Below are 26,840 nucleotides of genomic sequence, written 5' to 3' on the forward strand. Positions count from 1 at the left end.
CAAGCATCCGCCCAGGAGCCAATCAGAGCACAGATATACAAAGGGGCGGGACTTAGCTCACCCAGGTAGCGGCGCCGCCGCCGCAGTCCCCGCCGGGGTCGCGGACGCTGCGGTCGAGCACCGCGGACGAGATGACGGTGGGGAGGCGAGCGGGAGCCCCCGGCGGCGCCCGGGACCTGCAGGTGAGGGAGAAGACGGAAGGGGGAAATCGAGTCTGGGCTCCGGAAAGGAATGCCTGCAAGAGGAGTGTTTGACGTTGCCTTGGAGACAGACGTAGGGGCGTGTTCCCGAGGGGCGTGGGATGAAATTGGTTGCGTTTATTTTCATTTTATTAAAGTATTACGGTTTATGTGTACATATCTTATCATTGCCTCCCCCCACAAAAAAAAAAAAAATTCATCTAGAGCTGCCTGAACCGGAGCCCTATGGCAGGCTCTTAGCAGAACCATCGCTCTATCCCTTCAGCTCCCCCAGGACTGTCCTAGACTGTTGCTCGGAAAGATTAAGAAATTTGCCCCAAAATCCATATAAACAGAAAGTGGAATGGTGACTGCGTAGGGCCGGCGGGGAAGGATGAGGGGTGAGCTGGGAAGGGAGGTGGGGGAGGGATGGGAGGATTGGGGAAAACAGGGAGTGACTGCTAAATGCTATGGGGCTTCGTTTTGGAGTGATTAAAATGTAAAGCTGGTGGTGGTTGCACAACTGCGAATATACTAAAACCCCCTGCACCCCTTAAATACGTGGATTGTATGTATTGCACGATGTGTGAATTATATCTCAGTAAATTCCTTTAAAAAGGAAGTTTCCTAAGATCACACACTCTTCAGTAGCATAGTGAGGGCTAGAGTACATTCAGACCTTTGACTCAGTCTCGTGTTCTTTGCAGTGTTAGAGCTGGACCTTAGAGAACCCAGTAAAATCATCAGCAATCCAGCTGCAATCAGTCATCCTCTGGTCCCATCCTGGCACCACCACACCAGCCGTTCCTGCCTCAGGTCCCTGCCTCAAGGTCTTTGCTGTTCCCAGAAACCGCTTACCCCAGATCTGAGCAAGGCTGGCTCCTTCTCATCAGTCACGTGTAAATCCCAAACTCCTCCACAGTGAGAAGTAAAAATCATCCCAGGTCTGAGAAAATACGATTCAGACCGTAACAGACAGAGAAGGCCAGCAGCAAGATCAGCAGAAAACAGTGTTTCTCATAGGACCACACCAGACTGTAAAATGACTAACACCCCCTTCTAAATGAGTATGCTTACCTGTCACTTACTTACCCAGCCCACTTGTTCTTGTCCCCTTTTGAATAAAAACTGCTCAATCATCCACTCACTCACTCCCCTCTTCACAGCAGCATCCACTCAGAGGTGATCCCTGCTTCCCCTAACTCTCATCAGAATTATTCAGGACAAGCTAACCCTAGAAAAAGCCCTCTCCCACCCTCTTACTATTGGTAAAAGCAACCCCCCTCCCAAGTTCCCTATAATTTTCCATTGTTTACTGCAGCAAGTTAATAAACCTAACTCTGATTATAGTATAAATATATATATACCTTCCACAATATATGTCTATCTTTACATAAATATATAGTCTTTATCTGATGTTTTTTAGCCCATCATATAAGGAAAGCTTCCTATAGCCATTCTATAATCCCGTAGTTTTATGGACTTCGCTAAATTATTATCTTCTATCTCTGTCTTCCTTTACTGGAATGTTAGCTTCATAACGGCTTTGATATTTCAAGACAAGGCCTTATCTTGTTCTCAGCTTAATTCCTAGTGCAAATGAATCACCTTATTTATATTTTCTGGAGTATTTAAACCCAGTTGGGTTTCCCATATTCTAGGACATTGCTCATTCAGCTAGACCACATTGTCTCTCCTGTTAATTATCCATTCCTAGTGACACAGTGGAAATCAGCTAGAATATGAGGAAAGCAAAGGTGTAGACAGAGAAAGCAAGAAAAAGAAGATTGAAAAAAGTTGGTAAAACCCCAATAGGGCAGGGCCCAAAGCGTGGCCAAGGTCATGGGTAGGATTGCAGGAGGGAGCAGAATGCCTGGTGCAGAGTAGGTTCTCTGTAAGTGCTCCCCGCAGTGCATGAAGTAGGGACCCAATTTCAGCTCTTTGCTTCTCTTTCCTGTCTTTTGTCAACCAAGAGCTGCTGCCACAATTCAACACCAACAGAAGTCCTCAATTTTGGGTGCGGTTCAGGAGAGATTTTATTCAGCTCAGTTTGCAAACCTGGGAAACACAATCTGGGCACTCTGCTTATACAGAGAAGAGTGCCTTCTAGTCCCTGATCAATTTTCATGCAAATGAACCATAAACTTCTTGTGTTCTGATTGGCCAATTAATATGCAAATGAAGATATAGTTGCACAGCTCCAGTTGGATCCGACAGGTCTTCAGCCCGCTGGTGGAATTACAGCTGAAGGAGCTCTAATATAAGGGTCGATTCAGATGGCAGGAACACAGTGCCTGAGGCTGGCCGCTCCAGCTGAGGTTTTCCCTGAGGCGCAGTGTGGGTGAGGGACCATTGCAAACAACGGCTGCTACACTCTGGTTATGAATTTGAGCCCAGTTTACAACTAGGGATCTTTGGCAGGTCTATTCTTTTTTGGGATTGACACCTTCGACCAAGCACACCCCATATACCAATTTGTGAAATTTCTTTTTAAAAATATATATTTTTATTGATTTCAGAGGGAAAGGGAGAGGGAGAAAGATATATAGAACCATCACTGATGAAAGAGAATCACCAGTTGGCTGCCTCCTGCACAATCCCCACTGGGGATGGAGCCCACAACCTGGGGAACGTGCCCTTGACCGGAATCGAACCTGGACCCTTCAGTCCACAGGCCTGCACTCTATCTACTGAGCCAAACGAGCGAGGGCGTGAAAGTTCTTTAGAGCACTCTTATTTCTACATTGTCTTTCCTGTTAATTAAAAAATTTCTTTGTTCCTCCCCAGTCCTTAATATATAGAGGCTTATTCAAAGTGAAATTAACAGTTAAGTTGTGAATAAATTTGAAATTATAGATTGACCCCGATCTATCCTATTTCGTTTTAGATATTTCCGCCCAGATCCTCCTCAGACACGGAGGCAGAAGAGGAGCAGCCTGGGTATGGGCTGGCTTTGCCTGGGGCTGGAGGACTCGATGAGCTCCTCAGCCCAGAGGAGACAGATTCCACTTCTCCTGACTCAGCTGGGAGCTTTTATGAGACCCTGCGAGCCCTGGGGCAGAAAGGCCGGTGGTGCCTGTCGGAATCCCTTCATCCGTCTGACCCAGGCAGTGATGGGAGCCTCTCTGAAGACGATGAGGACCTGGCGAGTTTCTTCCAGAACAAAGGCAGCGGGGAGCCGCAGGTCCAGCGCCCCCCATCGCCAAGGTGAGGCGCTGCAGCACAACGGCTGCTTCCCTGCACAATTCCCACCAAGGCCCGTGTTTCTTCCTCAGTGAAGGACCACGTGTCCAAGTTGCCACTTACTAAGGCTCCGGAAGAATCAGCTTCCGGATCCAAACATGCTTTCTGATTCCTACCCAGCGGCCCTAAATCACTCCGGGTCACCTTACCACCCGGAGCACGGGAATTGTTAAACGGACGCCTTTCCCACACACACACTGCTCCCTGAGAATGGCAGCAAGGTGCCTTGGCCTTGGCCAAGCCCTGTTATGTGTATGCATGCTTTACCTCGTTTAATATTTATTTTTCCTCCTCTTGATCACCCTGTAAACAGGTATTATTTTGCCATTTTACAGATGAGGAGTTGAGGTTCAAAGAGAACCTTGCTGAAGGTCACACAGCTGGCAATTGTTTGAAGCAAGATTTGCCTCTGGCTCTGTCTGACTCTAAGCCCTGCTCTGCACCACTGCGCTGTCCCCCTGTGAAAATATCAGAATGCAAAGTGGCAGTTTTTGGATCAGTTCCGAGAAGAGGCTTCTCACTAAGGCCGATAGGGGGCCTGTGGGAAGGAGAGGGGCCTGGTTGAGAAAGGCAAAGGCTTAGAGGCCCGTGGGGCTGCGATGTTAGGCTGAGAAGCTAGATGCAGCCTGCTGGCAGAGAGGTGTGGGGAGGCAGCGGGGAGGAGGGGCTGGGAGGCGCCGGGCCCCGGGCGGCCTGTCCTCCAGGCCCCGGCAGCTGCTTTCTTCCCCCAGGTGCGGCTACCCACGGCGCTGCAGCTCCCTGAGCAGCCTGCCCTCCGACATTCCCAAGGCTCAGTCCCAGGCACCCACAGGCTCCCGGCCTCCTTCCCAGCACAGAAGCCTCAGCTCCTGGGCATCCTCCATCACTGTTCCCCAGCCGTTCCGCATGACGGTGCGCGAGGCCCAGAAAAAGGCCCAGTGGCTGGCCTCGCCTGCCTCCTTCGAGCTCGAGAGGCAGCAGGCCCAGAGGCAGGGCCAGGAGGAGGCCGAGTGCCACCGGCAGTTCCGAGCACAGCCCGTGCCTGCGCACGTCTACCTGCCCCTCTACCATGAAATCGTGGCGCGCAGCGAGGCCCGAAGGCAGGCAGGGATCCAGAAGAGGAAAGAACTGCTGCTCTCGTCTTTCAAACCCTTCAGCTTCCTGGAGAAGGAGGAGCAACGGACGGAAGCCGCTGAGCAGAGGGACCTGGCCGCCAGTGCTCAGGCTAAGGCCTCCAAGCCGACTGCCTCGAGAAGGATCCCCAGGTCCATTCTGGAGCCAGCTCTCGGGGACAAACTCCAGGGTAAAGACAACCCTGCCACCTTGCTGCCTGCTGCGGGGGGTACAGTGAGGATTTATCAGGCTCGGGTTAGCCTGGCTTGGAGATGAGCTGCTAAAGGCCCCTCAGTGAGTGGATGTGAAGGCCTCTGTGGCCGCAGATAGGAGAACAGAGAACCAATGAGACATCTAAAGACTGGCTTAGACCGTGCCACTGCCTCTGATGAAACCTCCCCCAGCCTGGTGAGGAACTCATTTCAGAGTGCAGCTCAAATAAGAGACCCAGCTTTCTTTGCTCATTCAGTAACATGTGCCATGTCCCACGCATTGTTCTAGGGTGAATGAGTAGACATGGAGTTTGTGGACATGGAGGGAGACAGATAAATGACCACAACTGAGAGGAGTCATTTGCAAGGATTATAGGGTCCTATGGAGTTTGTGTCAAAGGGCCTAACTTAGGGTCCCCAGAGAAAGTGAGTGCTGAGGCTGACCCTGCAGGGTGAGCTGTTAATCTGATGAAGAGGGAGGGAGAGTGTACCAGCAGAGCTATAGCATGGAGGTAAGAGAGCTGAGCACATTCAGGGGTGAAAAGGTAGAGGTGGAGAGAAGAGGGAAAGGGGAGGAGAGAGGCAGGCACAGGTCAGACCTGGGGCCTTGAAGGCCGTGGGAAGGAGTTTGGACTTCACCCAAGGGCACTGGGGAGCCACTGGAGGGTTTAAAAAGAGTGGCTCATGATCAGGTATGAAGTTCAGAAAGATCACTCTGATTGCTGTTGAGATAATTAAAGGGGGAGGTGCTAGACTCAGGGATGCTGATATAACGAGGCTATTTCAACAATTTAGTTGAGAAATTATGAAATTAGTAGCAGGGACAACAAAAAAGAGACTGGACTGGAGACAGGTTAATGCGGAGGAGACGGTGGGACGTGTGACTGATAAGATGAAGGAGGGCATTCCAAGAATGACTTGGACAATGGACTTGGGCAGTTGGGTGGGTGGAGGGGCCTTTCTCTGAGACGGGAGAGCTGGGAGAGGAGCAGGTGACTGGCCCATTCCTTCTGGTCATCCTTTAGGAACCAGAGAAAGCACTCAGTAAATGTGAATGGAGCTGATTCTGCAACCTGATTGGTACCTGGCAGTGTTCTCCTCAACATTTATTGAGCTCTCCAGGAAAAAAAATAAAATAAAATAACAAACGATTTGTAGTGTTTGCCATTTTCTGTCGTGTAAATATGCCTATCGTGGCCAGTTTCAGGCTTTCCCACATGGTGTCAGCTGGATCACAAAATTCCTGAAAAGTCAACATTTGGTTCCAGCACATTACTGCTAGTGTTTAGAAGAGGGAAAGTTCTCCAAACCTTTTGGTATGAGTCTCGGTCCCTTCCCATCCCTCACCACCCTGACTTTTCTTCACAGAAGCTGAGCTCTTGAGGAAAATTCGCATCCAAATGAGAGCCATGGACATGCTCAAGATGGCCTCCTCCCCCGTCATCTCCTCCAGTCTCAGGGCTGACCCACAGCTCCGCACGGCCACCCGGACCTGGCAGGAGAAGCTTGGGTTCCTGCAGACTGACTTCGGGTTCCAGCCGCGGGTGAATCCTGCCGTCCCTGACTACGAGGGCCTCTACAGGGCCTTCCAGAGAAGAGCTGCCAAGAGGAGGGACACCCGAGAGGGGACTCGCAACAAGCCCTTCTTGCTGAGAACCGCCAGCCTGTGTCACACTCAGCGGCCCTGTGATGCTGCCGCCGCTGGAGGGAGGAAGGTGAGAGCCCGGCGGTTTGGGAGGGTCGAGGGCCACGTCTCGATGGAAGGCACTTCTCGTGGCATTTTTCTATCTTAACTAAAAACAAAACAAAACACCAGTTCAGATGACGGGGGAGGAGGCCATCTTGAGCATGAAAAAGCCTCCAGGATTGACATCCAAGTCTGTCCCAATGACTAAGCTTGAAATCTCATTACCCTTGGCTTTAATCCCCAGAAAAAAGATCCTTAGTCTGATTAGTTTTTATCTTCACTGAAACTGATTCCAGCTAAGATGAAACCCAGTCACACATGCTGTCCCACCAATGCCAGCCTGTGCTTCCTCTAGGACTCCCCACAGCCACCGGCTGCTCCCCGGCCCAGGAGCCGTTCTCTGAGTGGCCTTGCTTCCCTCTCTGCCAACACCCTACCTGTGCACATCACAGACGCCACCAGGAAGAGGGAATCCGCAGTCAGGTGAGTGGTCAGGCTGCAAAAGACTCACAATGCCCGGCTCATGGCCCACAGGATGGACACCATCCCGCTGCTGGGCCGCCTCTCCTGTGACCGGAAGCCTGAAGGCGTGGAAGGGAACTCTCCGGCTCTCCACACTTAGGGCTGGAAAACACCTAGCTATCATTCAGCAAATATTCACGGGGCCTTACTCTGTGCCAGTAGAATGTCAAGGCTGGAGATACCTATAGTTTAATACCTAATCTGAAATACAGAAAAGCAACGAAGCAGCTACCTTATGTTGTTAGTGAGTGCAAAGATGAGGGAATACAGGGGACTGTGGGACACTGGGAAGCCTGGGGAGGGGACTCTCGTAATAGATGTCTAAGGTGAAACCTGAAGGAAGAGGAATAAGCCAAAGGCTGGAAAGAAAGAAGTTTCCAGACAAAGAACAGCTTTGGTAAACACCTAGAGATGAAAAAGGAACCCATTGGGAGCAGGAACTCAGAGAAGCATGACAGGTGGCTGAGCCTGCCACAGAGATGAGCCTCCATTGCACATACTGACATTCTCCAAGATTCATCTGGGGAATCAGACTTCAGATGGGAATCAGGCACCTCCTTATTTTTACCTCTTTAACTGACCTTACTGTCATGGTATTGTTCTCATATGAGCCAGTAAGCGCTCCTTCACCAGGCCACTGAGACAAAGTGAGCAGAGGACCAGCATATTGGTGCTTTCCTGTAGAGCTACACAGGAGTAACTGAACCGACTTGGCCCTTTAAGACCCACACAGATCGTAGAAATGTATTTAGAATCCAGTGGATATTTCCCTTTTCCTCAAATGTCATAGAGCTACTAAATCAAGGCTGAATGTAGCAATATCCTGAGGTCCCAATTAGATATTATGAACCAAAGGTTGGCCCACCTTGCAGAGGATGTCTACCACTGCTTCTTAGCAATAGGGAGTTTGACATACTAGCAGATATAACTTTAATGTCCCCCTTCCTAATCAGTCCACTTGAGTGTGGGCCAAATGCAAGTCTTGGCTTTTTTCTTTTGGTGGAACTCTCCATACCTTGTAGAATATTTATACAAACTCAGTACTAAAAGTTGATCCCAAATTGTGCATAAAAAGAAGTCCATTTCTATATCTGTATTTATCTGTATTCCCAAGAGACCATAAACTCGGGCACCTTCCAGCCCACTGTTTATAGCACAGTGTATACACCAAGGGCAGACTTAAAAGTCAGATATCCTAATTCTAACTTTGGCTTTTCCACTGATATGCTGGGTAGGTTTGGGCAAGTGGCTTACCCTGCCTGAGGCTACATCTCTGCCTATACAACGAATGCTCCTAGTTCTTAGTTCACAGGGCAGTTATGAGGATTACACAAGATAGTGGGCATAAAGCACTTGCGGACTGTTTGCACTGGTTCAGGGTACATAACTCAGCTACTGAACCAGCTATTAGTATTCTGTTTCAGGATAGACAAGCCTGAATGTTTGGCTACTAAAATAAGGATATTTTATTCACGTTTTCAGTTCAATGAGTGATACTCTCCTGGGTAGAATATCACTGTATCTGGAGTGCTGGGAAGGCGTCATATGCCCTTGCATTTGATGCCAGAATCTTATTCTTTCTGAAATGCCAGGGAGGTAAATTACCCACCCACCTCCATTCATAGACTATCACCAACTTTCCAGAGAGGTTACTAAGATTGCTTTTAAATACCTCCAAGTTTGTCATCTGTATTCTTTTCCCCCCCTCCTCCCTGAAGAAGTTCACTTGAAAAAAAGAACAAAGCGCAAGAGAGTACTCAGTGGTTGGAGATGCATAAAAAGAAGTGTCAAGCAATGTCCAAATCGGTGACCTTGCGTGCAAAAGCCATGGATCCCCATAAAAGCCTGGAGGAGGTATTCAGAGCAAAGCTGCAAGAAAACCGGTCAGTGTCTTCCGTGTGTCAAAGGGTAGTGTCTTGGGACTCAGCAGATCATTGGCCTTAAAAACGGCAAAACGGCGTTATTAGGGTAGGCTCCTCTGAGGGCAGTCATGAGTTTTGCCAGGCACAGCTAGGAATTTACAATGTCCATGAGACCGACTCTGTTTAACTGGAATGAAGGGTATTCTGGATTGGAACAAGGCACATTAAAAAAAATCTAATTCCAGGAACAATGACTGTAAAAGAGCAAGAGAGTATAAGAAAGAACTGGAGGAAATGAAAAAGAGAATACAAACGAGGCCATATCTCTTCGAACAAGTTTCCAAGGTAAAACTGAACAACCAGTCATCTTCTTTCTGTCTTGGATGAGAGAGTTCTTAGACGTGAAAGTTTAATATCTAAACATTTCCCGGAAGCTCAGGAAGATTCTGAATTGGGCCCCTAAGTAGTAATAGTAGTGTAATAATAAATGTTACTTGGGCTAAATTCATCAAAGACTGGATTCTGAAGACATCTAACATGGAAAATTTCAATTCCTAGAGTTTTCACTGTAGTCTAGCTTTCAGTATGAATCAGAGTGGGAGTTAGGTTCCATATACACAGTGAGTTTGGCTGTTGGCAAGCACATTTTAACTTATTAATGTGACTGAAAATCCAGTCTTTGCTGCTGTCCAGAGCCACTGTTCATAATGGTGAACATCACCAGCCTCTAGATCTGTGGCACATTGCTAGATCTCTAAGGGTTTTTAGTCCATCATTTTCATCTGGACCTCATGTGGTCTTTCAAAAATCTAAGTCCTTGCTTCTCAAAGGTGTGGCTCCCTAATCAATGGCTGGCATCTCCTGGGACTGTTAGAAATACATAATTGCAGGCCCCAACTGAGACCTAACAAATGAGAGTCTACTTTTTACAAAATCTTCATTCAGATAGCTCCTATGCACTTTAAGGCTTGAAAACAAAGCTCAAAGTAATTTCTATGCAAATCTTGTCCTCACTAATGGGAGAGGGTGGTGGTGAACAGTATTTTAGGATATGGGTTAAGCTAGTAATTTAGAATTAACAAGAAATACACAGGACAGTTACAGATTAGTTTCCGTCCCACAGGACCTTGCCAGGAAAGCAGCAGAACAAAGGTATCAAGACACCCTGAAGCAGGCGGGGTTGGATGAAGACTTTGTGAGGAACAAGGGTCAGGGCGCCAGGACCGCACAGGGGAAGGCGCAGTTGGAAGTGCATGGCTGTCCCAGGTAATCCCAGATGCTGCTGTCCCCCTGCAGTCCTCCGGTGCCACCCCTAGCAATGCCCCTGGGAGGAGCCTTCAGGACAGCCACGCATATTTTGAGATCACTATCCTGTACTAACATGGAAATTACTTGTACTTACATGGAAATTGAATTGCCAGATCAACTGCATTTTCAACAGAAGCCAGAAATCTGCATGTTGGCAACTAATTTAAAAATTATTTGGAAATACTGTACAGGCACAATAAAACAGACATCCAGACAGCTCCAGATAACACATCTGAATTTGGAGAGAAGTGCAGTTGTGAATAAATTATAACCATTGTAGCCCTAACCAATTTGGCTCAGTGGATAGAGTGTCGGCCTGCAGACTGAAGGGTCCCAGGTTTGATTCCGGTAAGGACATGTACCTTGGTTGCAGACACATCCCCAGTGGGAGATGTGCAGGAGGCAGCTGATCGATGTTTCTTTCATTGATATTTCTAACTCTCTATCCCTCTCCCTTCCTCTCTGTAAAAAAATCAAAATATATTAAAAATAAACAAATATACCATTGTATATTAAGTCTAGATTCCTAAAATTTGAAACATAATTTTCCTATTCCAATTCCAATGCCACCAGTCAAAAGTATTTCCACTCCATGTTTGAAAAATCATGTATATTTTTATTTCCCATAAAATAAAACTGTCTTTCTAGCTTTTTTAAAAATAACTCAGCACCACCTCCTCCATTGAGATCGTATACATCAAAAGGAATAAAGCATCTCTAATATTTTCAATTTTATTGTTTAACTCCTAATTCCTCTCCCCATTTCCCACCTAGAAACTTCTGCATCCCATACAATAAAAATGTTGAGACCATCCTTAAGCTTTACATGCTTTAATTAAACATGTTTTCATATTTTTATTTATTCTGCAGCACCCACGAAACTACAAAACTCGGCATCAGAAACCCACAGCAGGATTTAGAAGAGCCTCGGGAGCAGCCTGCGAGCCCCAAGGAGGAGCAGGAGGAGCTGGCTTATGAATCGCTAGATAGTCTCGAACCACCTGCCGAACCAGTGCACTTAATTACTACTTCTCAATAATATTAGCAACCAAAGTGAGGTCAGATCAAGGCAAGGGAAAACTTGGGTCTTGAGTCATGGCTATTCTTGGAGAATGGGGAAAAGTAGCAGATATCAGGGAATGGTTCAAGTAAATCAAAGTGAAGCTCAGGGTGGAGGGAACATACCTGAGCTAAAGGTTCTTACTTTGTGCCCCACACTTAAATATTAGGGACAGAAAAAGGGCACAAGCCCCAAGGCTAGTCAGAAAATAAATGGGTTGAATGGGCTGGCTGTAAGGGAGTAGGGGACAGTAGAGCTGGAGTCTCTGCTGGAATACAGGCCTCGAATTGCCAGATTAACTGCATTTTCAACAGAAACCAGAATTACTTGGAAATACTATACAGGCAAAATAAAACACTTGGGGGATGATAAGTTTGCAACCTCTAGTACAGGGTTTCTCAGCCTCAGCACGATGGACATTCTGGGCTAGATGAATCTTTGTTGGGTGCAAGGACAGGGAGTCCTGTGCAATGTGGGATGTTTGCTGGCCTCTAATCACTAGCTGGCAGTAATGTCCTCCAGTTGTGACAACCAAATATGTCTCTAGATATTGCCACATGTCCCTAGGAAAGTTGGGAGCAAAATGTTCCCAGTTGAAAACCACTGCTCTAGTATAAGAGTGAAACCACAGGAAGTAAAAACTGGCATTTTAAGAATACAAGTAATACATGAACTCAATCTACATAGCACGATTATACTTGTCATTAACAAATTGAGAACTATAATTTAAAAAAGCAGTTCTTTCCTGTTATATATTTAGAATGTTATCTGTGAGCATGTGTGTGTCAGCATGAGGTTCACTTTAAATAAATCTGACAGCCATGATTTTCTACTAGTAAGTGATCTTTGGAATACTTCTCACTAACTATAATTAGATGTTTTCTCAGTAGCTGTAGAGACAGAATAATAGCAAGAGTGCCTACTCTAACAGAAGCACCTTTCTCATGTGTTTTTTTAACTTTCTGGGAAAATTCATTGCTAATTTTCCAGACTGTCATGGTTCTTTCTGGTGAGGACAGAGTGACACTTGGGCAATAGCTATCATCTGGGTTTGGTAGTTAGAGATGAAGATATTCATGTCATGTTCCCCAAGACTCCTGAGCTGTCTTACCTGCATGGAATCCTAAGGGTAAATCAATACCTTATCTTAAAGGTGAAGACTGAACTACTTTCTTAATCTTCTAAGAGAACAAATTCTGTCTAAAAACAATCCAAAGAACTGACTGGGCTATTTTGTTTATTTAAAGGGAAAACAACTGTAGTTCTGAATCATGTGATTTAACTTAAAAAAAAAAAAAGCCCTTTAAACATGCTACTGTATGTTCCATGAACAAAGAAGCAAAGTGACTAAGTAGAGGTGTATGGGACAAGATAGTACCTCAGCCTGGGCCAAGTAGGGATTCAAGTAATTTATTTGTTTGCAGCCCACTGGCGGAGAGTGTCTTACTCAGGTTGCTAAAGGGAGAATATCACAACAGAACTGACATCACTCCCTTCTCCAAAGCAACAAGGCATCTTGAAAGCTCAACTTCCTGGTGAAGTTTTATGGTTGGTGGCAGGACTTAGTTCATCCACGTGATATGACAGCAGAGGCTGGGATGGTAGCTCTTCATAGGAAAATCTCCTCTCAATAGTTATACTGAGATACGTCAGCCAAACATAATCAAATTCATTTTTTGGGAGAAGTCCATCCCCAAATTTTCCAGTGGGAAGAGAGGTAGGTACAGTTACCTAGCCCACATTCCCTGCTTTCTTCCTTTTCTGGGTCAGATGAGAGTCTGAAGAGAAGCTCTCTTGCATTCATCTTCTTTGCCAGGGGAGATGCACAGAGGAAAAAGCAGGGTCTTGTCATTCACAGATCCATTTGGATTCTGGCAGATTGTGAGCCATAAGCAAGTTGTTCCCACTGTATGCTCACTGGGATCGGATAGAGCTGCTCTTCAGGATGCAGTACCCATGCTCATGTCCGCCTTTCAGTTAAATCTCCTTGGTTTAGTAACTGTAAAAGAGTGCAACAAAATCTGGAATAGGGTACTGATGAATAAAAGAAAAGTAATTCATACTAAGTAAAAGGTTTATGAGTGGGATTGGGAAATGCACTGCAGGGGCTGAGTCAAGGATAGCTAATTCCAAAGCAAGAGCCATGCAGATACTGGCCTTGAGACCATCCTTAAGCTTTACATGCTTTAATTAAACATTTTTTTTCATATTTTTATTTATTCTGCAGCACCCATATGCTGTCATTTTCACTACGGCAATAAAATATCCTGAATCTATAAGTCAAACTATTGTTTGAATATTCGTGTACTTACCAGTCAGTGAAAGAGGAATGTATGACTTACAGGGAAATTAGAAATGGTGAGACCAAAAATCTTATGTCAGTGTTAGCTCAAGTACAGGCTGCAAGTTCAAGTAGAAATAAAAGGAATGGAAAGCTATTCCCAAAGAGTTCATGAGAGCAAGACCAGACTCGAAGAACTCCAGGGATTCCCTGGGCTTAAGGAACACCTTTCCTGTGATGAAATGAGACAAGCCTGGGACTCCAGCAGGGTGGCAGCTAGCATGGACATTCTGCTCTACACTTTGTTGAAAGGCGGTTTTGTACAATAATTGATGAAACTGCATTCCATTTTATTATGAAAAGAAAATGAGATAGGAATACAGTGAAATTTAGCATACAAATTTTGGTTTATTAAAATCTAATCAGATAAATTATTGACCTGGAGATGTATTTATTTGTTGACCTCAATTTGGATGACGGTAGTTTACAGAGAATGTAACAGTACAGAATTGAAAGACATTTAAACAAAGCACAAATTTCATTTGATACTATGTGGTAGGGATGTAAGAATGGTATGCTTCTAACCTAGGCCAAGATCTAGATGTTGGAACTAAAAAACTTAGCAATGGCATTTTATGAGAAATGGTATAGAATTTGTAATTTGTTTTATCTGGAAAACATGCTAAGATAGAGTCAAACTAGCTGGCAATCACTTATTCTGGTTCTTGAGTTCAAGAATGTGGACTCGCCCTGGCCAGGTAACTCAGTTGGTTAGAGCATCATCCAGGTGCGCCAAGGTTGCAGGTTTGACACTAAAACTTATTCCCTGATTTCCCTCAAGACTAGCACTTACTACAGCATGTAAAAATTGCCAGTTATTGATCCATCACCTTTCCCATTCTAACCTCTCTGCACAGCACCACTCCAGGGACACCATTTACATAGTTATGGAGTTATAAAAGGTAGAGGTTCCAATTCTGACTGTAAGTTCTTTGAGGCAGACATTGTATTTTATTTACATTGTACAACTAATACTCAGTAGAGGGCCTCATACATGTTAGGTACAAAATGTATGACGAATGAATTATGATTTTATACATCCGGCATTAGTTTGGGGTTGCTTGGAGTATTTCAATTAAAAAAAAAAAAGGATTTTGCCCAGCCGGTGTGGCTGACCCATGAATTGGGAGGTCACAATCGGAATCCTGGTCAGAGCACATGCCCGGATTTTGGGCTCCATCCCCAGTAGGAGGCATAGATGGATGATTCTCTTGTCATTGATGTTTCTATCTCTCCCTCTCTCTGAAATCAGTGACATTTAAAAAGTAAAATAAGCCGAAACCGGTTTGGCTCAGCGGTAGAGCGTCGGTCTGCGGACTGAAAGGTCCCAGGTTCGATTCCGGTCAAGGGCATGTACGTTGGTTGCGGGCACATCCCCAGTAGGGGGTGTGCAAGAGGCAGCTGGTTGATGTTTCTCTCTCATCGACGTTTCTAGCTCTCTATCTCTCTCCCTTCCTCTCTGTAAAAAATCAATAAAATATATGAAAAGTAAAATAAAACTTAAAAGTATTTAGCAGTATAGGAGAATAAAACTCCAAAGTTTCAAATATAAAAAAAGGTTGAGTGTTTCAGATTAGTTTTGCCAGGTAATAATTTGTAAGAGGGAAGACTGAACTGACTTTCAGAGCAATCCAATAGTTGGTGAGGAAAAGTACTTTTTTTTTATTAAAGAAAAGCAAGGGAAAAAAGAGAATTAGGACATCACCATTTTGCAAGCTCTAATGTAAAAATAGATTTAGGCCATGATCAATAATGTTTGCCAAAGTTTTTACTTAACTCACTAGTCAATCTTTTTTTTTTTTTTTTTTTAATATATTTTTGTTGATTTCAGAGAGAAAGGGAGAGGGATGGAGAGAGAGAGAAAGAAGCATCAATGATGAGAGAGAACATTGATTGGCTGTGGGAATTGAGCCCAAAATCCAGACATGTGCCCTTGACCGGAATGAAACCCAGGACCTTTAAGTCCACTGGCTGACGCTCTACCCACTGAGCCAAACCGGCTAGGGCTCACTGGTCAATCTTCAGATCAGTAAGAGAACAACTGATTATCATGTGTCTCCTGATGAGATGTCATAGGAAGCAAGAATGCCACGTATGAAATATTCTCTTGGGGGTTAAGGGGAAACATGAATCTAATCAAGATTCTAAATATAATTATCATCTTTTAGAAAATCTGTGAATAGAAAAATATATTAAATAACAACAGGAGTCAATCAGTCAAAATCAGAATGTTGGAAATTCTATAGGCAGAGTAACCCAATTCCTTAAATAGATAACCATACTGGGGGGGAAAAATTGTGGTTGGGTGTAGGTAACTATTTTAAAGAGAATTAAGAACTATTAAGCAATGCAATGTATGAGTCTTGTTTGAATTCTAATTCAAACCAACCAACTAAAAGACATACTATTTTCTCTATACCCTTTGAACATTTCCATAATAAAGATTTTAAAATAAATGAGGATAAAATAGATAAAGGAAGGTTATATAGGTGAGACATGTTCCAAAGCAATAACCAGGAGAAAGTAACTTAGGAAAGAACCAATGGACATGTGTTAGTTACATGCCACTGAATTAGCTCCAACTCCTAGTGAACACAGTGATGTTCGCGCCCTGCTCAGTCCTGTAGACTCGGCCACGGCTTCTCTCACGGAGCCTGCCCAGCTCCTGTTTGGTCCTCCTCTTCTCCTGCTGCCTTCCATTTCCCAGCATCACTGTCTTTCCCCAGAACCCTGCCTGCTCAGGTGTGCCGGAAACACGACAACTTCAGTTTTGTCATTTTGTCTCCAGCAATGTTTCAGGCTTAATTTTCATCTTGTTCATCTTTCTACAATAGTTCCATCCATCTAGTTCAGGATGTTCTTAAGAGCTTTCCTCCACCACATTTCAAATGAATCAATTTTTTTTTTCCTCTCAGCCTTCTTCACTGTCAAAAGTTTGCCTCTGTATATAGTAATTGGGAATATGAGCATATGAGTGATCTTAGCCTTGGTCTCCAATGACACATCTTTGCTCTTAATCATCTTAAAATCCCTCTTTAATTTAGATGATGATTCTCATACAATAAGCCAGTGAACACATTTCTATAAGACTATTTCAGCTTGGTATCTTCTAGACATATGACCCTTTCAAAATGAACAATAATTTGCCTTAACTGGTTTGGCTCAGTGAATAGAGCACTGGCCTGCAGACTCAAGGGTCTCAGGTTCGATTCTGGTCAAGGGCATGTACGTTAGTTGTGGGCACAATCCCAGTAAATGTGCAGGAGGCAGCTGATTGGTTTCTCTCTCATCAATGTTTCTAACTCTCTATTCCTCTCCCTTCCTCTTTGTAAAAAAAAAAATAAATAATATATATATATATATATATATATATATATATATATATATATATTTTTTTTTTTTTAAATAATTTTGTAAAATTATTTGTCAGTACTTTTTTTTTTTTTTTGCTGAAGTACCACTTTATCCAAGGATGTTATTTTCTTTATAAAAATAAAAGCAAACTCATCTCATAGTGAAGCAGAAACAGAAGGAGCAGATACTCATTAAGGCATGTGAATATAGAAAATTAAAACTGAGAATCTCACCTATAATTAACCAAGTTCTCAATTCAGGAAACCCTACAACTCAGGCTCCTTTCTGAGCTTAAAGGAAGATGTTCTATTCAAAGCTTCTGAGAAGCTGAAATTGGAGAATTTTTCAAATCCTCTGAACTAGATTCCCAATCACTCTCTGCATCAGTTTCCACAGCAACAAAACAAGGGCAAGAGACCATTTACCTCTTGTGGATTTACGGCAGTTAACACAGAAACCTCATAGGACTGCCTCCCTGACTGCATGGTCACCAAGTGATGTGTCACATCAGGCACTGAAGACAGGGGACGTGGGGATCCTTCAGCAAGCACCTCTGTGAAACAGCAGAAAAAAATGTTTCAACAAAAAGTGAATCCATAGATACCTACCTGCCTATTAAGCCTCTTAAGAATTTTTAAACTGTTCCCTGAAAAACTGAATCCCATGTTCCTGTATTTCTTACAAATTAATTCTATCTAAAAATTATTATCAGTGAATTTGAAAAGTACTATATTACAAAAGGGAAATGGGAAGAAAAGGCAAAAAATCTTGATATTGTTGCTGACCAGTTTTAAATATGCCAGAGTAATACGGCTTTATCATTGTTAACTGGATTAACACTGTTAACTGGATTAACACTGTGTAGGAAACAGGACAAAAGCTGCTTAGGCAGGCAAATCAGGAAACCAGAGGCCACCCTTAAAGCAGCCACCAATGATACAAAGAGTACAATGTGTGCAGGTCAAGAACTTAAACCTAGCTTCACTTCAAAGTTCCTACTCTGTGTCCCTTCCTCCTCACGACTTTCTTCCTTCAGGCAGCAAAGTACCTCCATGCAATTCCTGTGCCTCATGCTTTAGTTAGCCACGAGTATCGTTCATGAAACAGAGGAGAGGTAAGTGTAGAGCACATTCTAAGGCCTTGTCGGCGCCATGGAGAAGTTACACAGAAATGGTCATGGATGCCCCAAATAGACTGAGAACGATATGAATAACTAAAACACAGACCTCAGACTTATTCAGTGTTCATTAGTGATAACACTATGAAGATCTTTTGGAAATAGTTTATGTATAAACAGCCCTCAAATTTCAGTTTTAGTGACTTTTTTAAAACTTATAACTGCTCTTCTTTACTAGACCATATAATTAACACTTGCTTATTACTGTCTTCTGTTTCCCATGTGTAAGTTTTGACTTCTCAACTAGATTTAAGGTCCCTGTCTTCTACTTTTTAATCTTTCCCATGGTGCCAGGCATACAGTAGGCACTGAATACATGCATGCTGACCTCACCTGGAACGTTTTTCAGAGAAGAGGGCCTGGCCTGTGTAACTTGGGAGAAATTTCTACACCAGAGAGAAGCAACTGTTTCCTAGAGAGCCCTTCCTTTTCTCCCGAAGATACGGCTTTGATGGTATGGAGAAATTGCTTTATATCTCCTCTGTAAAACCTGGTTATGTTCTGTTTAAATGTTTTAAAAGTTAAGTTCTTCCATAACTGCAATAGGAAAAATAGAAATAGTTGGGCTAGGATGCTAGGATTATGGATAATCTTCTTCTTAAAAAGTTTTTTCTCTTTTTTGTTACATCATCTTTTCAATGAAAATTTTTTTTAAAGTTCACTTATCCACCCCAGACACAAAAAACACAAATGCTACTCAATCATAACACAGCTACTCACAAGAAATAAAATGAAAACCTCCATTTTGGAGACAACCCCATTCCTTAGTCTCTAGTGGCAGCCCACTTTCCCCAAATAAAGGAGAGCTGAAATTCTTACCATCATCAACTCCTAGGATGGAATTGGTATTTGGTAGGTTCAAGGACTCTCCACCAAGGCTGGGCTGGGGATTCACAGACACCAGGTTTTTACTGGGTACTGAAGTCTCTTCAAGCAAACTACTGCCCATTAGTGGCTCAGCTGCACAGAGAACAGGATGTGAGAGAGACAGCACTCAGGCTGCACCTGGTCCCCATTCTTTCACAGGAAGCCTGCCTTTTCTTTCTAAAAATTAACCTGCATTTTGGACACCACCTCCTGTTTCATCTACTTTTGAAAGCAAGAATAAGCCTATACGGAAAGGGTTCAGCCTTGCCTGTGAGCTGGATAATTAGCTTATAAAATAGGGTGAATGCCCTTAAAGAGCGTTTGGAGTGAAAGAACTGGTTAAGGAAAGACATGGAAAAGGAATAATAACAAAAAGTATCAAATTCATGGTAAAAAGGAGGTCATGACTGATAAGTAAAATACGCTTAAACTCTTGTCATACAGAAATCTTTATCACAGTGATACTCAAATGCTGGTTCATGGATCAGCACTAGTTACCATCCAACTCACTCAGGAACTTTTAAAACTACAGATTCTGATATTTTACTTCCAAATAATCTCACTTATCAGGTTGTTTTGTTTTATTTAGGAGGAGGAGTAGACAATATGAATATACTGTTTATATTTTAAAAGCTTGTGGCTCAGTGGTTGAGTGTCGACCTTTGAACCAAAAGGTTGCCAATTCAATTCCCAGTCAGGGCACATACCTAGGATGCAGGCTTGATTCCCAGTAGGAGGCCTGCAGGAGGCAACTCATCAATTCTTTCTCATCATCGATGTTTCTCTCTCTCCCCCTCTCCCTTCCTCTCTGAAATCAATAAAAATATATGTATTTTTTAAAAAGCTTGCAAAGGGCCCTGACAGGTTTGGCTCAGTGGATAGATCGGTGGCATGTGAACTCGAGGGTCCCGGGTTCGATTCCGGTCAAGGGTATGTTCCTTGGTTGTGGGCACATCTCCAGTGGGGGATGTGCAGGATGCAGCTGTTCTCTCTCATCGATATTTCTAACTCTCTATCCCTCTTACTTCCTCTCTGTAAAAAAATCAATAAAATATATATTAAAATAAATAAATTTAAAAAAAAAAAAGCTTGCAAAGAGTTTTACTGTATAGCTAGCTATGTTTGGAAACCACTAGCCCATCAAATGAGACCAAGTCTCTACCCAAAACAGAACGAGAAAATTCCCAGGTGACCAGGCATCCAGTTATTTGGCCAGAAACAGCGCTCCACCGAAGCCTGTCTCCTCACCAGTTTGCTCCTGCTCTTGACTCCCAGCTGTTCCCATCTGCAAGTGATGCTTTCTCATGTGCACGTTCCTGCTCCCGCTCTGAGAGAAAGTCTTCCCACAGACTTGACACTGATGAGGCTTCTCTCCTGAAACAGGGACCAGATTAAAACAGGGGAGCCAAAATGACAAGGTACATTCCTGACAACAAGAAAATGGACTCAAGGCCTAGATGGAGAAGCCCAGAGAATGTTCAATTATTGTACATAAGAGGCTGCTCCTTCTCCCACTTCTCACCTTCCCCAGCCTCTCAACCTTCAGTAAGAAGGCAGGAAAAGTACCCAAGGAAGACTTAGCATACTGTTCCCAAGCCCCAGTCAGTCCTTTCCAGACCCATTGTTCTGTTGCCTTCATAAAACATCTTTGCTATAAGGTCATGGTAGCCACACAGAATATTCACTTCCCTTTTCAGATACAGGCTTCCACAGGGCTCTAGGATCTGTACTATCCTCAAGGATTCCAACCCTGGGATCACAATACCCCCTTCTTCGCTTCCCCCGCCACCACTGTCCTCGTCTTCAGCATTCACCCTGGTGGTTCTGCACAATGATACGATACCTGAGTGAACAACCAAATGTTTTCGGAGGCTGGAATACTCAGCAAAGGAACGGCCACATCCTTGGGCTTCACAAAGGAAAGGCTTCTCTCCTAGAAACAGAAAATGAGATAAAGACTCAGTCTTCTGGTGAACTCTCTCACTCTCTTTTCCCACCAACCGTTTTCTGTTTCCAATGACTTACTCTGATTTCTTTAATTCAGGCCATATAATTTCAATTGGCTATCTAGCAAATGTCACCTCTCAATGTTCTGCTAGTATACAGCCCACCAGACTTCACTGCCCTTTTCTCCCTCCTGGCTCAAGAGCTGACCCTCACCTGCACTGACCTACCTCTTTAGTGACCACACCCCTCTGAGGACATCAAGATTAACAGTACATAATATATGCTGCTAGAATTTTAAACTTATAAACTTTAAACAATTCTCTTTAAGAATCAGTTTCTAGCCAAAACCGGTTTGGCTCATTGGTAGAGCGTCGGTCTGCGGACTGAAAGGTCCCAGGTTCGATTCTAGTCAAGGGCATGTACCCGAGTTGCGGGCACATCCCCAGTAGGGGGTGTGCAAGAGGCAGCTGGTCGATGTTTCTCTCTCATCGACGTTTCTAGCTCTCTGTATCTCTCCCTTCCTCTCTGTAAAAAATCAATAAAATATATTAAAAAAAAAAAAAAAAAAAAAAAAGAACCAGTTTCTAGCCCTAACCAGTTTGGCTCAGTGGATAGAGTGTCGGCCTGCAGACTCAAGGTTCCCAGGTTCAATTCTGGTCGAGGGCATGCACCTTGGTTGCGGGCACATCCCCAGTAGGGAGTGTGCAGGAGGTAGCTGATTGATGTTCCTCCCTCATCAATGTTTCTAACTCACTATCCCTCTCCCTTCCTCTCTGTAAAAAAAACCCAGAATCAATAAAATATATATATTTTTAAAAAGAATCAGTTTCTAGATCCATTAAAAAAAGATTTTTAAAGTTATAAAGTAGATATTATATATTTTCATTTTATAAAAAATAAAATAAAAACATGTAAAGGTACACCAAAAATCTATAAAACATGTTAAAAGTAGTGGTATTATAAATTACTTATTTTCTTTCCACTTTTCTGTAAATTTTTTCTACAATATTACTTAGTTATTTAAAAATCAAACATGCATGGTAAAAACTGAATAAAGCCTGTGGACTAAGTGGCAGTACTGTTAACATCCTGGCTTTGATATCGCACTGTGACTGTATAAGGTATCACTTTCTGGGGAAGTGGAGGAAGAACACACAAAACTTTTTGTACTATTTTTGCAATTTCCTGTAAGTCTATAATTTTTTCAAAATAGAAAGTGAAAAAAATCAGATGTAGTCTCTTGTCCTCTAGGGGTCACAGACTAATGTGAGAGAGATAAATGTATTTATAAATAACACCAGTATAAATTCTTCTACAAAAAGGGCTATGCATTTGGAGAGGGAAGAGACTCTGATTGTGGTATTTTTTAAAGAAGCTAAATTTAAGCTGGTCATAAAAGATGACAAAGATGGAAGGAAATTCCAGGCACACAGAATAGCATAAGCAGAGCCTTGAAACTGAGAGCACCCAGGGCAAGTTCAGAAAACAGCAAGTGTGAAGTAACAAGAAATATATACACTGGCCTCTCCCCTGGTTCTCAACACAGAGTTCCTAAAATCCTTATAAGTAAGGGCACTAGGAGACTCTTCTGTTCTATCATTTAGCCTTTAATCCCCGTTGCTGATGCAGGTTTCTAACACCCTTATAAATTTCTTAAGTGACAGAACACTAGGAGCATCTTTTGTTCTAATATTTGGGTTTGATCTTGGTTTACGACACAGTCTCAAATCCCTTGGAATTTCCTGGGTAACAATGTCTGTTGTTTAAATGAAATGACTCTTTGTGGGCTCCTGGATGGACCATCCTATGATTAGCAAGTTGGAGTTTTCAGTCTATGAGATGGAGCCTCCATAAAACCCCAAAGGCACACGGTTCAGAAAGCTTCTGGGCTGGTGAACACATCTACATGCTGAGAGGTTTTGCAGAGATAAAGTACAAAAAAGAAGAGGAGGCTTAAAAGGCAATGTTGCATTATGGTTAAAGCATGACTTACTTGACCCTGAGTTCAAATCCTGACATTACCACTTATTAGTACGGGAAAGATATTTAACCTCTCCAAGAATTAATTTTGTTTGTGTGTTTATAATCATCACTAGAGGATATGTTGATTGATTTGAGAGAAAGAGAAAGGGAGAGATTGGCTGCCTACCCTAAGTGCCCCAACCCTAGATCAAACCCCCAATCTGGGTATATGCCTGACCAGAAATCCAATCAAACCAGCAACCTTTGCGGCGTATGGAACAATGCTCAAGCCAACGGGGCAGCCCAACTGGGGCTCCAAGAATCAGATTTTTATCCATAAAATGAACATGATACAATCTCAGAAGATTATTTTGAGAATTAAATGAGATAACTCAAGTATTCAGGACAGTGCCTGGCATAGTAAGCTCTCCTGGTAAGCCACTAAAATTGGCAGCTCTGCCGAAACCGGTTTGGCTCAGTGGATAGAGCGTCGGTCTGAGGACTGAAAGGTCCCGGGTTCGATTCCGGTCAAGGGCGTGTACCTTGGTTGCGGGCACATCCCCAGTAGGGGGTGTGCAAGAGGCAGCTGATCGATGATTCTCTCTCATCGATGTTTCTAACTCTCTATCCCTCTCTATTCCTCTCTGTAAAAAATCAATAAAATATATTTTAAACGTAAAAAATAAAATAAAATTGGCAGCTTTGCCATTTTCTAGCTACATAATGTTAGGCAAATTATGTAATTTTCTAATCTTCTGTTTCTTCATCAATAAATACAGTCTGTAATGAATAAAGTTACCTTAAAATTAAATAAGATATACATATACACACACACACATATGTGCTTGGCACATATTAAATTACCTCAATAAATACTAACTTTTATTATATTAATTTTTAAAATATTTTTTATTGATTTTTAGAGAGAGGAAGGAAGAGAAAGAAACATCAATATGAGAACAAAACATCAATTGGCTGCCTCCTGCACATCCCCTACTGGGGATATGCCCTTGACCAGAATGGAACCTGGGACTCTTTAGTCCACTGAGTCAAACCGGTTAGGGCAGTTTTTTTGTTTTGTTTTGTTTTGATTTGTTTTAATTCAAACTGCTTTCTTGGAGCAAGTATAGTTTCCTTTTTCTTTTCTTTTTTTTTTTTTTTTTTAAATATATTTTATTGATTTTTACAAAGAGGAAGGGAGAGAGATAGAGAGCTAGAAACATCGACCAGCTGCCTCTTGCACACCCGCTACCGGGGTGTGCCCGCAACCAAGGTACATGCCCCTGACCAGAATCGAACCCGGAACCTTTCAGTCCGCAGACCGATGCTCTACCACTGAGCCAAACCGGTTTCGGCTACCTGCTGTTATTTTTGTCATGCAAGAATGAACAAGGAAGAGACAAAGGAAGTGGCAAGAAAGTAGAGAAGAGTTACACATCCTGAGGCAGTGGTCTGAGTTCAGTGAGTAAGCTCTGACCTGGCAAGAGACTTAGCACATGCTGGACAAGTGGCTTGGAAAGTCACCCTATCCTTCAGGTGTCCCCTCACGTCTCCTTCTCAGACTGAGAGCCAGGGTATCTTTATTTTTCCGCTTTGATATGAACATGTTTGACCCAGAACAAGTGATTTCTCTATTCTGTTTCTCATGCTCTAAGGCCCTAAAAGCAAGTTCCTCAAAGTCAGGGATTATATCTTTGCCTTTGTATTTCCCCCATCTTTCCCCATTCAATGCCTAGGAAAGGCTCTGAAAGGTTTCTGTGACTCAATATTCACACCCAATTTACAGTTGTGTAATATTCAAAGATATCTGGAAGGACTTATTTTGTCCAGTTCTGATATCATTGCTGTCAGAGGTTTTATATTCCTTTCTACACTTTAGGCTCCTAGAGGCAGAAATTAACACTGTCTGTTTCTCACACACAGGTGAAAGCTCAAGAAATGTTACTGAATGAATTGAAGAGTGCCATAAGGAATCTGAAAAAAAAAAAAAAACACAAAAAAATCCATTTTCATAGTTCTAGCAACAACCTTAGACCTTCGCTGCTATTTCCACCTCAGAGCCTTTCCTAAGGATATGTTAGCAAGCACTAAGCCAAACAGTCGTCCATGGGAAGGTTAGGGTTGCACACACCTGTGTGGATCCTCAGGTGGTTCTTCAGATTCCCAGCTGTAGTGAACTGCTTACCACAGCTAGACTCGGGGCACATAAAGGGCTTCTCTCCATTGTGGGTCCTCATGTGCACCTTCAGCCTCTGCAGCACATAGAAACTTTTCCCACAACCTTCTGCAGGGCAGATGAAGGAGCGGTCATTTCTGAAAAACAAAAACGCATGAGCAACCATACTGGAGATACTGGTTACCTGAGGTTTGTTAACACTACTGATGCCCAGGCCCTTCTTCTCAAAATATGGATTTCATAGGCTTAGGGTGGGGCCCACGCTTATGCATTATTCTTTTTAAGTTCTCCAAGACGTTATATTTATAATGAGATTTGAGAACTCTTGCTGCCGTTCATTTAGATGCCAAATGTCTGATTAAATATTTGCCAAGAATGAGATAAATGAGACGATGATGATCTTTCTACTAAAGAACAAAAGACATCTGAAGCACAGATGAGTGGCAGCCCTTGCTTTCCTTTAATTTATCAATTGGGGCTACAGGTTCCTCTAGAAACATCAATGTCTTTGGCTCCAAGTATGGCGCCTCAGCTTTGCTCACCGATGAGTTTTGAGGTGGTACTTAAAGTGAGCTGGCCACACAAACGTCCGGTCACAACCTTCAACTGTACACTTGAGCTTCTTTTCCACTTGAGGAAGGGGCCCGGACTCTTTGGGTTGCCCATCACCAGAACCAAGGTGGACGTTTTCTCCTATAAGAGAGTCACATATTTATAATCCAGGAAAAAACCCTGCTCAGATACTTTAGTTCAAGCAACAAGGCTCCCATATTTTATTTCTAGTGATCAATTATCAAATACCTATCTTCATCTTCCCCAACTCTTTGGATCCATTTAACACAGGAAGTGAGAGTGTTCCACATGCCCATCCCCTCTCTCCAGAGAACTACCAAAGCCATCGTGCTTTGTTGCACAGACTAGGCCTCTTGGCAAATGTAAGAAATGTCAAAAATGGTTTTATATCAAAAAGCAGAGTTAAACCTACTTTGTATTACACAGATTGATGAGAAGGCAGATATGTCAACACCCAGAGTGGAGTGACTTAAAGTGATAGGTAACAAACTTGTATTTTAAGGAGGAACAGCCATTCTGGCTTAGTTCTGGGCTTATGGTAGTTAATTTCTTTTGTAGATGGCCAATCTTTTTCTTTTTTAAAATATATTTTATTGATTTTTTTTACAGAGAAGAAGGGCGAGAGATAGAGAATTAGAAACATCAATGAGAGATAAACATCGATCAGCAGCCTCCTGCACACTCCCTACTGGGTAGATGCCCACTACCAAGATACATGCCCTTGACTGGAATCGAACCTGGGACCCTTGCGTCTGCAGGCTGACGCTCTATCCACTGAGCCAGACCGGTTAGGGCAAGCTGAAAATTCTTACGAAAAATGATTTTAAAGTTGGTCAAGGCTGCCACTTAGGGAAAACTTTTTTTTTTTTTATAGACTCACGTGGCATGTAGGGAAGGTCGGCCACTTGCATCTACAGATGCTTATGGCATACAATGGGTTAAGAATGCAAAAACTCAGCAGATTTAAAAATTTCTAACCACACTGTAAAACGTGAGAGATAGTATCTACTGAAGTTTTTTGTTCAACAAAATAAGAGGAGGAGAGAGAAGCACACATTGCAGTACCTCCTTAAATCTAACTAAATCAGTTAATTAAAAAGTATTTATATTCCAAAGTAGCAGGTGGTGCTCCTTTCCTTTTATTTTCTTTCAGACATAGTTGGACATCAATTGAGAAAAACATTCATGTAATTCTGCCATAGGCATAAAGACTTTATCTTTCCACTCATACATACCTTAGAAAGACAAGGGTTGGGCACACATGTTGTTCCTATCACA

General features: G+C 43.1%; 2 protein-coding genes across 8 annotated transcripts in view; one reads left to right on the top strand and one right to left on the bottom strand.

Moving 5' to 3' along the window:
* The first annotated feature begins 33 nt into the window (after window positions 1-33).
* Window positions 34-12,492, top strand: FAM161B (FAM161 centrosomal protein B). 3 transcript variants are annotated; one of them, XM_036431546.2, is made up of 9 exons: window positions 34-182; window positions 3,067-3,386; window positions 4,154-4,704; window positions 6,095-6,441; window positions 6,769-6,896; window positions 8,654-8,818; window positions 9,043-9,142; window positions 9,921-10,063; window positions 10,976-12,492. In XM_036431546.2, the coding sequence occupies exons 1-9, from the start codon at window positions 132-134 to the stop codon at window positions 11,142-11,144; spliced, it is 1,974 nt and encodes a 657-aa protein (XP_036287439.1). In that variant the 5' UTR covers window positions 34-131; the 3' UTR covers window positions 11,145-12,492. The 3 variants fall into 3 exon arrangements, with proteins under 3 accessions (XP_036287439.1, XP_045434637.1, XP_045434639.1); XM_045578681.1 differs by lacking the exon at window positions 8,654-8,818; XM_045578683.1 differs by lacking the exons at window positions 34-182; window positions 3,067-3,386 and adding an exon at window positions 3,417-3,561.
* Window positions 12,123-26,840, bottom strand: part of ZNF410 (zinc finger protein 410) — a 38,003-nt gene continuing 23,285 nt past the window's right edge. The window contains exons 6-12 of one of the 5 annotated variants that reach the window (XM_036431609.2): window positions 25,532-25,682; window positions 24,945-25,126; window positions 20,748-20,837; window positions 20,153-20,278; window positions 18,857-18,997; window positions 17,286-17,413; window positions 12,123-13,164 (exon numbers count right to left, since the gene is read on the bottom strand). In XM_036431609.2, coding sequence (XP_036287502.1) covers window positions 13,126-13,164; window positions 17,286-17,413; window positions 18,857-18,997; window positions 20,153-20,278; window positions 20,748-20,837; window positions 24,945-25,126; window positions 25,532-25,682 — 857 coding nt within the window. In that variant the 3' untranslated portion in view covers window positions 12,123-13,125. Of the gene's footprint in view, window positions 13,165-17,285; window positions 17,414-18,370; window positions 18,575-18,856; window positions 18,998-20,152; window positions 20,279-20,747; window positions 20,838-24,944; window positions 25,127-25,531; window positions 25,683-26,840 lie in introns of those variants that run through there. The other 4 variants (XR_004986883.2, XM_036431626.2, XM_036431633.2 and 1 more) reach the window with 4 other exon arrangements.

The sequence above is a fragment of the Pipistrellus kuhlii genome, unplaced genomic scaffold, assembly GCF_014108245.1.
Source record: "Pipistrellus kuhlii isolate mPipKuh1 unplaced genomic scaffold, mPipKuh1.p scaffold_m20_p_1, whole genome shotgun sequence".
NCBI lineage: Eukaryota > Metazoa > Chordata > Mammalia > Chiroptera > Vespertilionidae > Pipistrellus > Pipistrellus kuhlii.

What these genes read in the sequence shown, in the direction of transcription:
- FAM161B (XM_036431546.2), top strand. Translation starts at nt 132, where the DNA reads ATGACGGTGGGGAGGCGAGCGGGAGCCCCCGGCGGCGCCCGGGACCTG. An exon ending in CCGCCGCTGGAGGGAGGAAG is followed by an intron (nt 6,442 to 6,768) that starts GTGAGAGCCCGG and finishes TGCTTCCTCTAG; the next exon opens with GACTCCCCACAGCCACCGGC. An exon ending in GAAGTGCATGGCTGTCCCAG is followed by an intron (nt 10,064 to 10,975) that starts GTAATCCCAGAT and finishes TTTATTCTGCAG; the next exon opens with CACCCACGAAACTACAAAAC.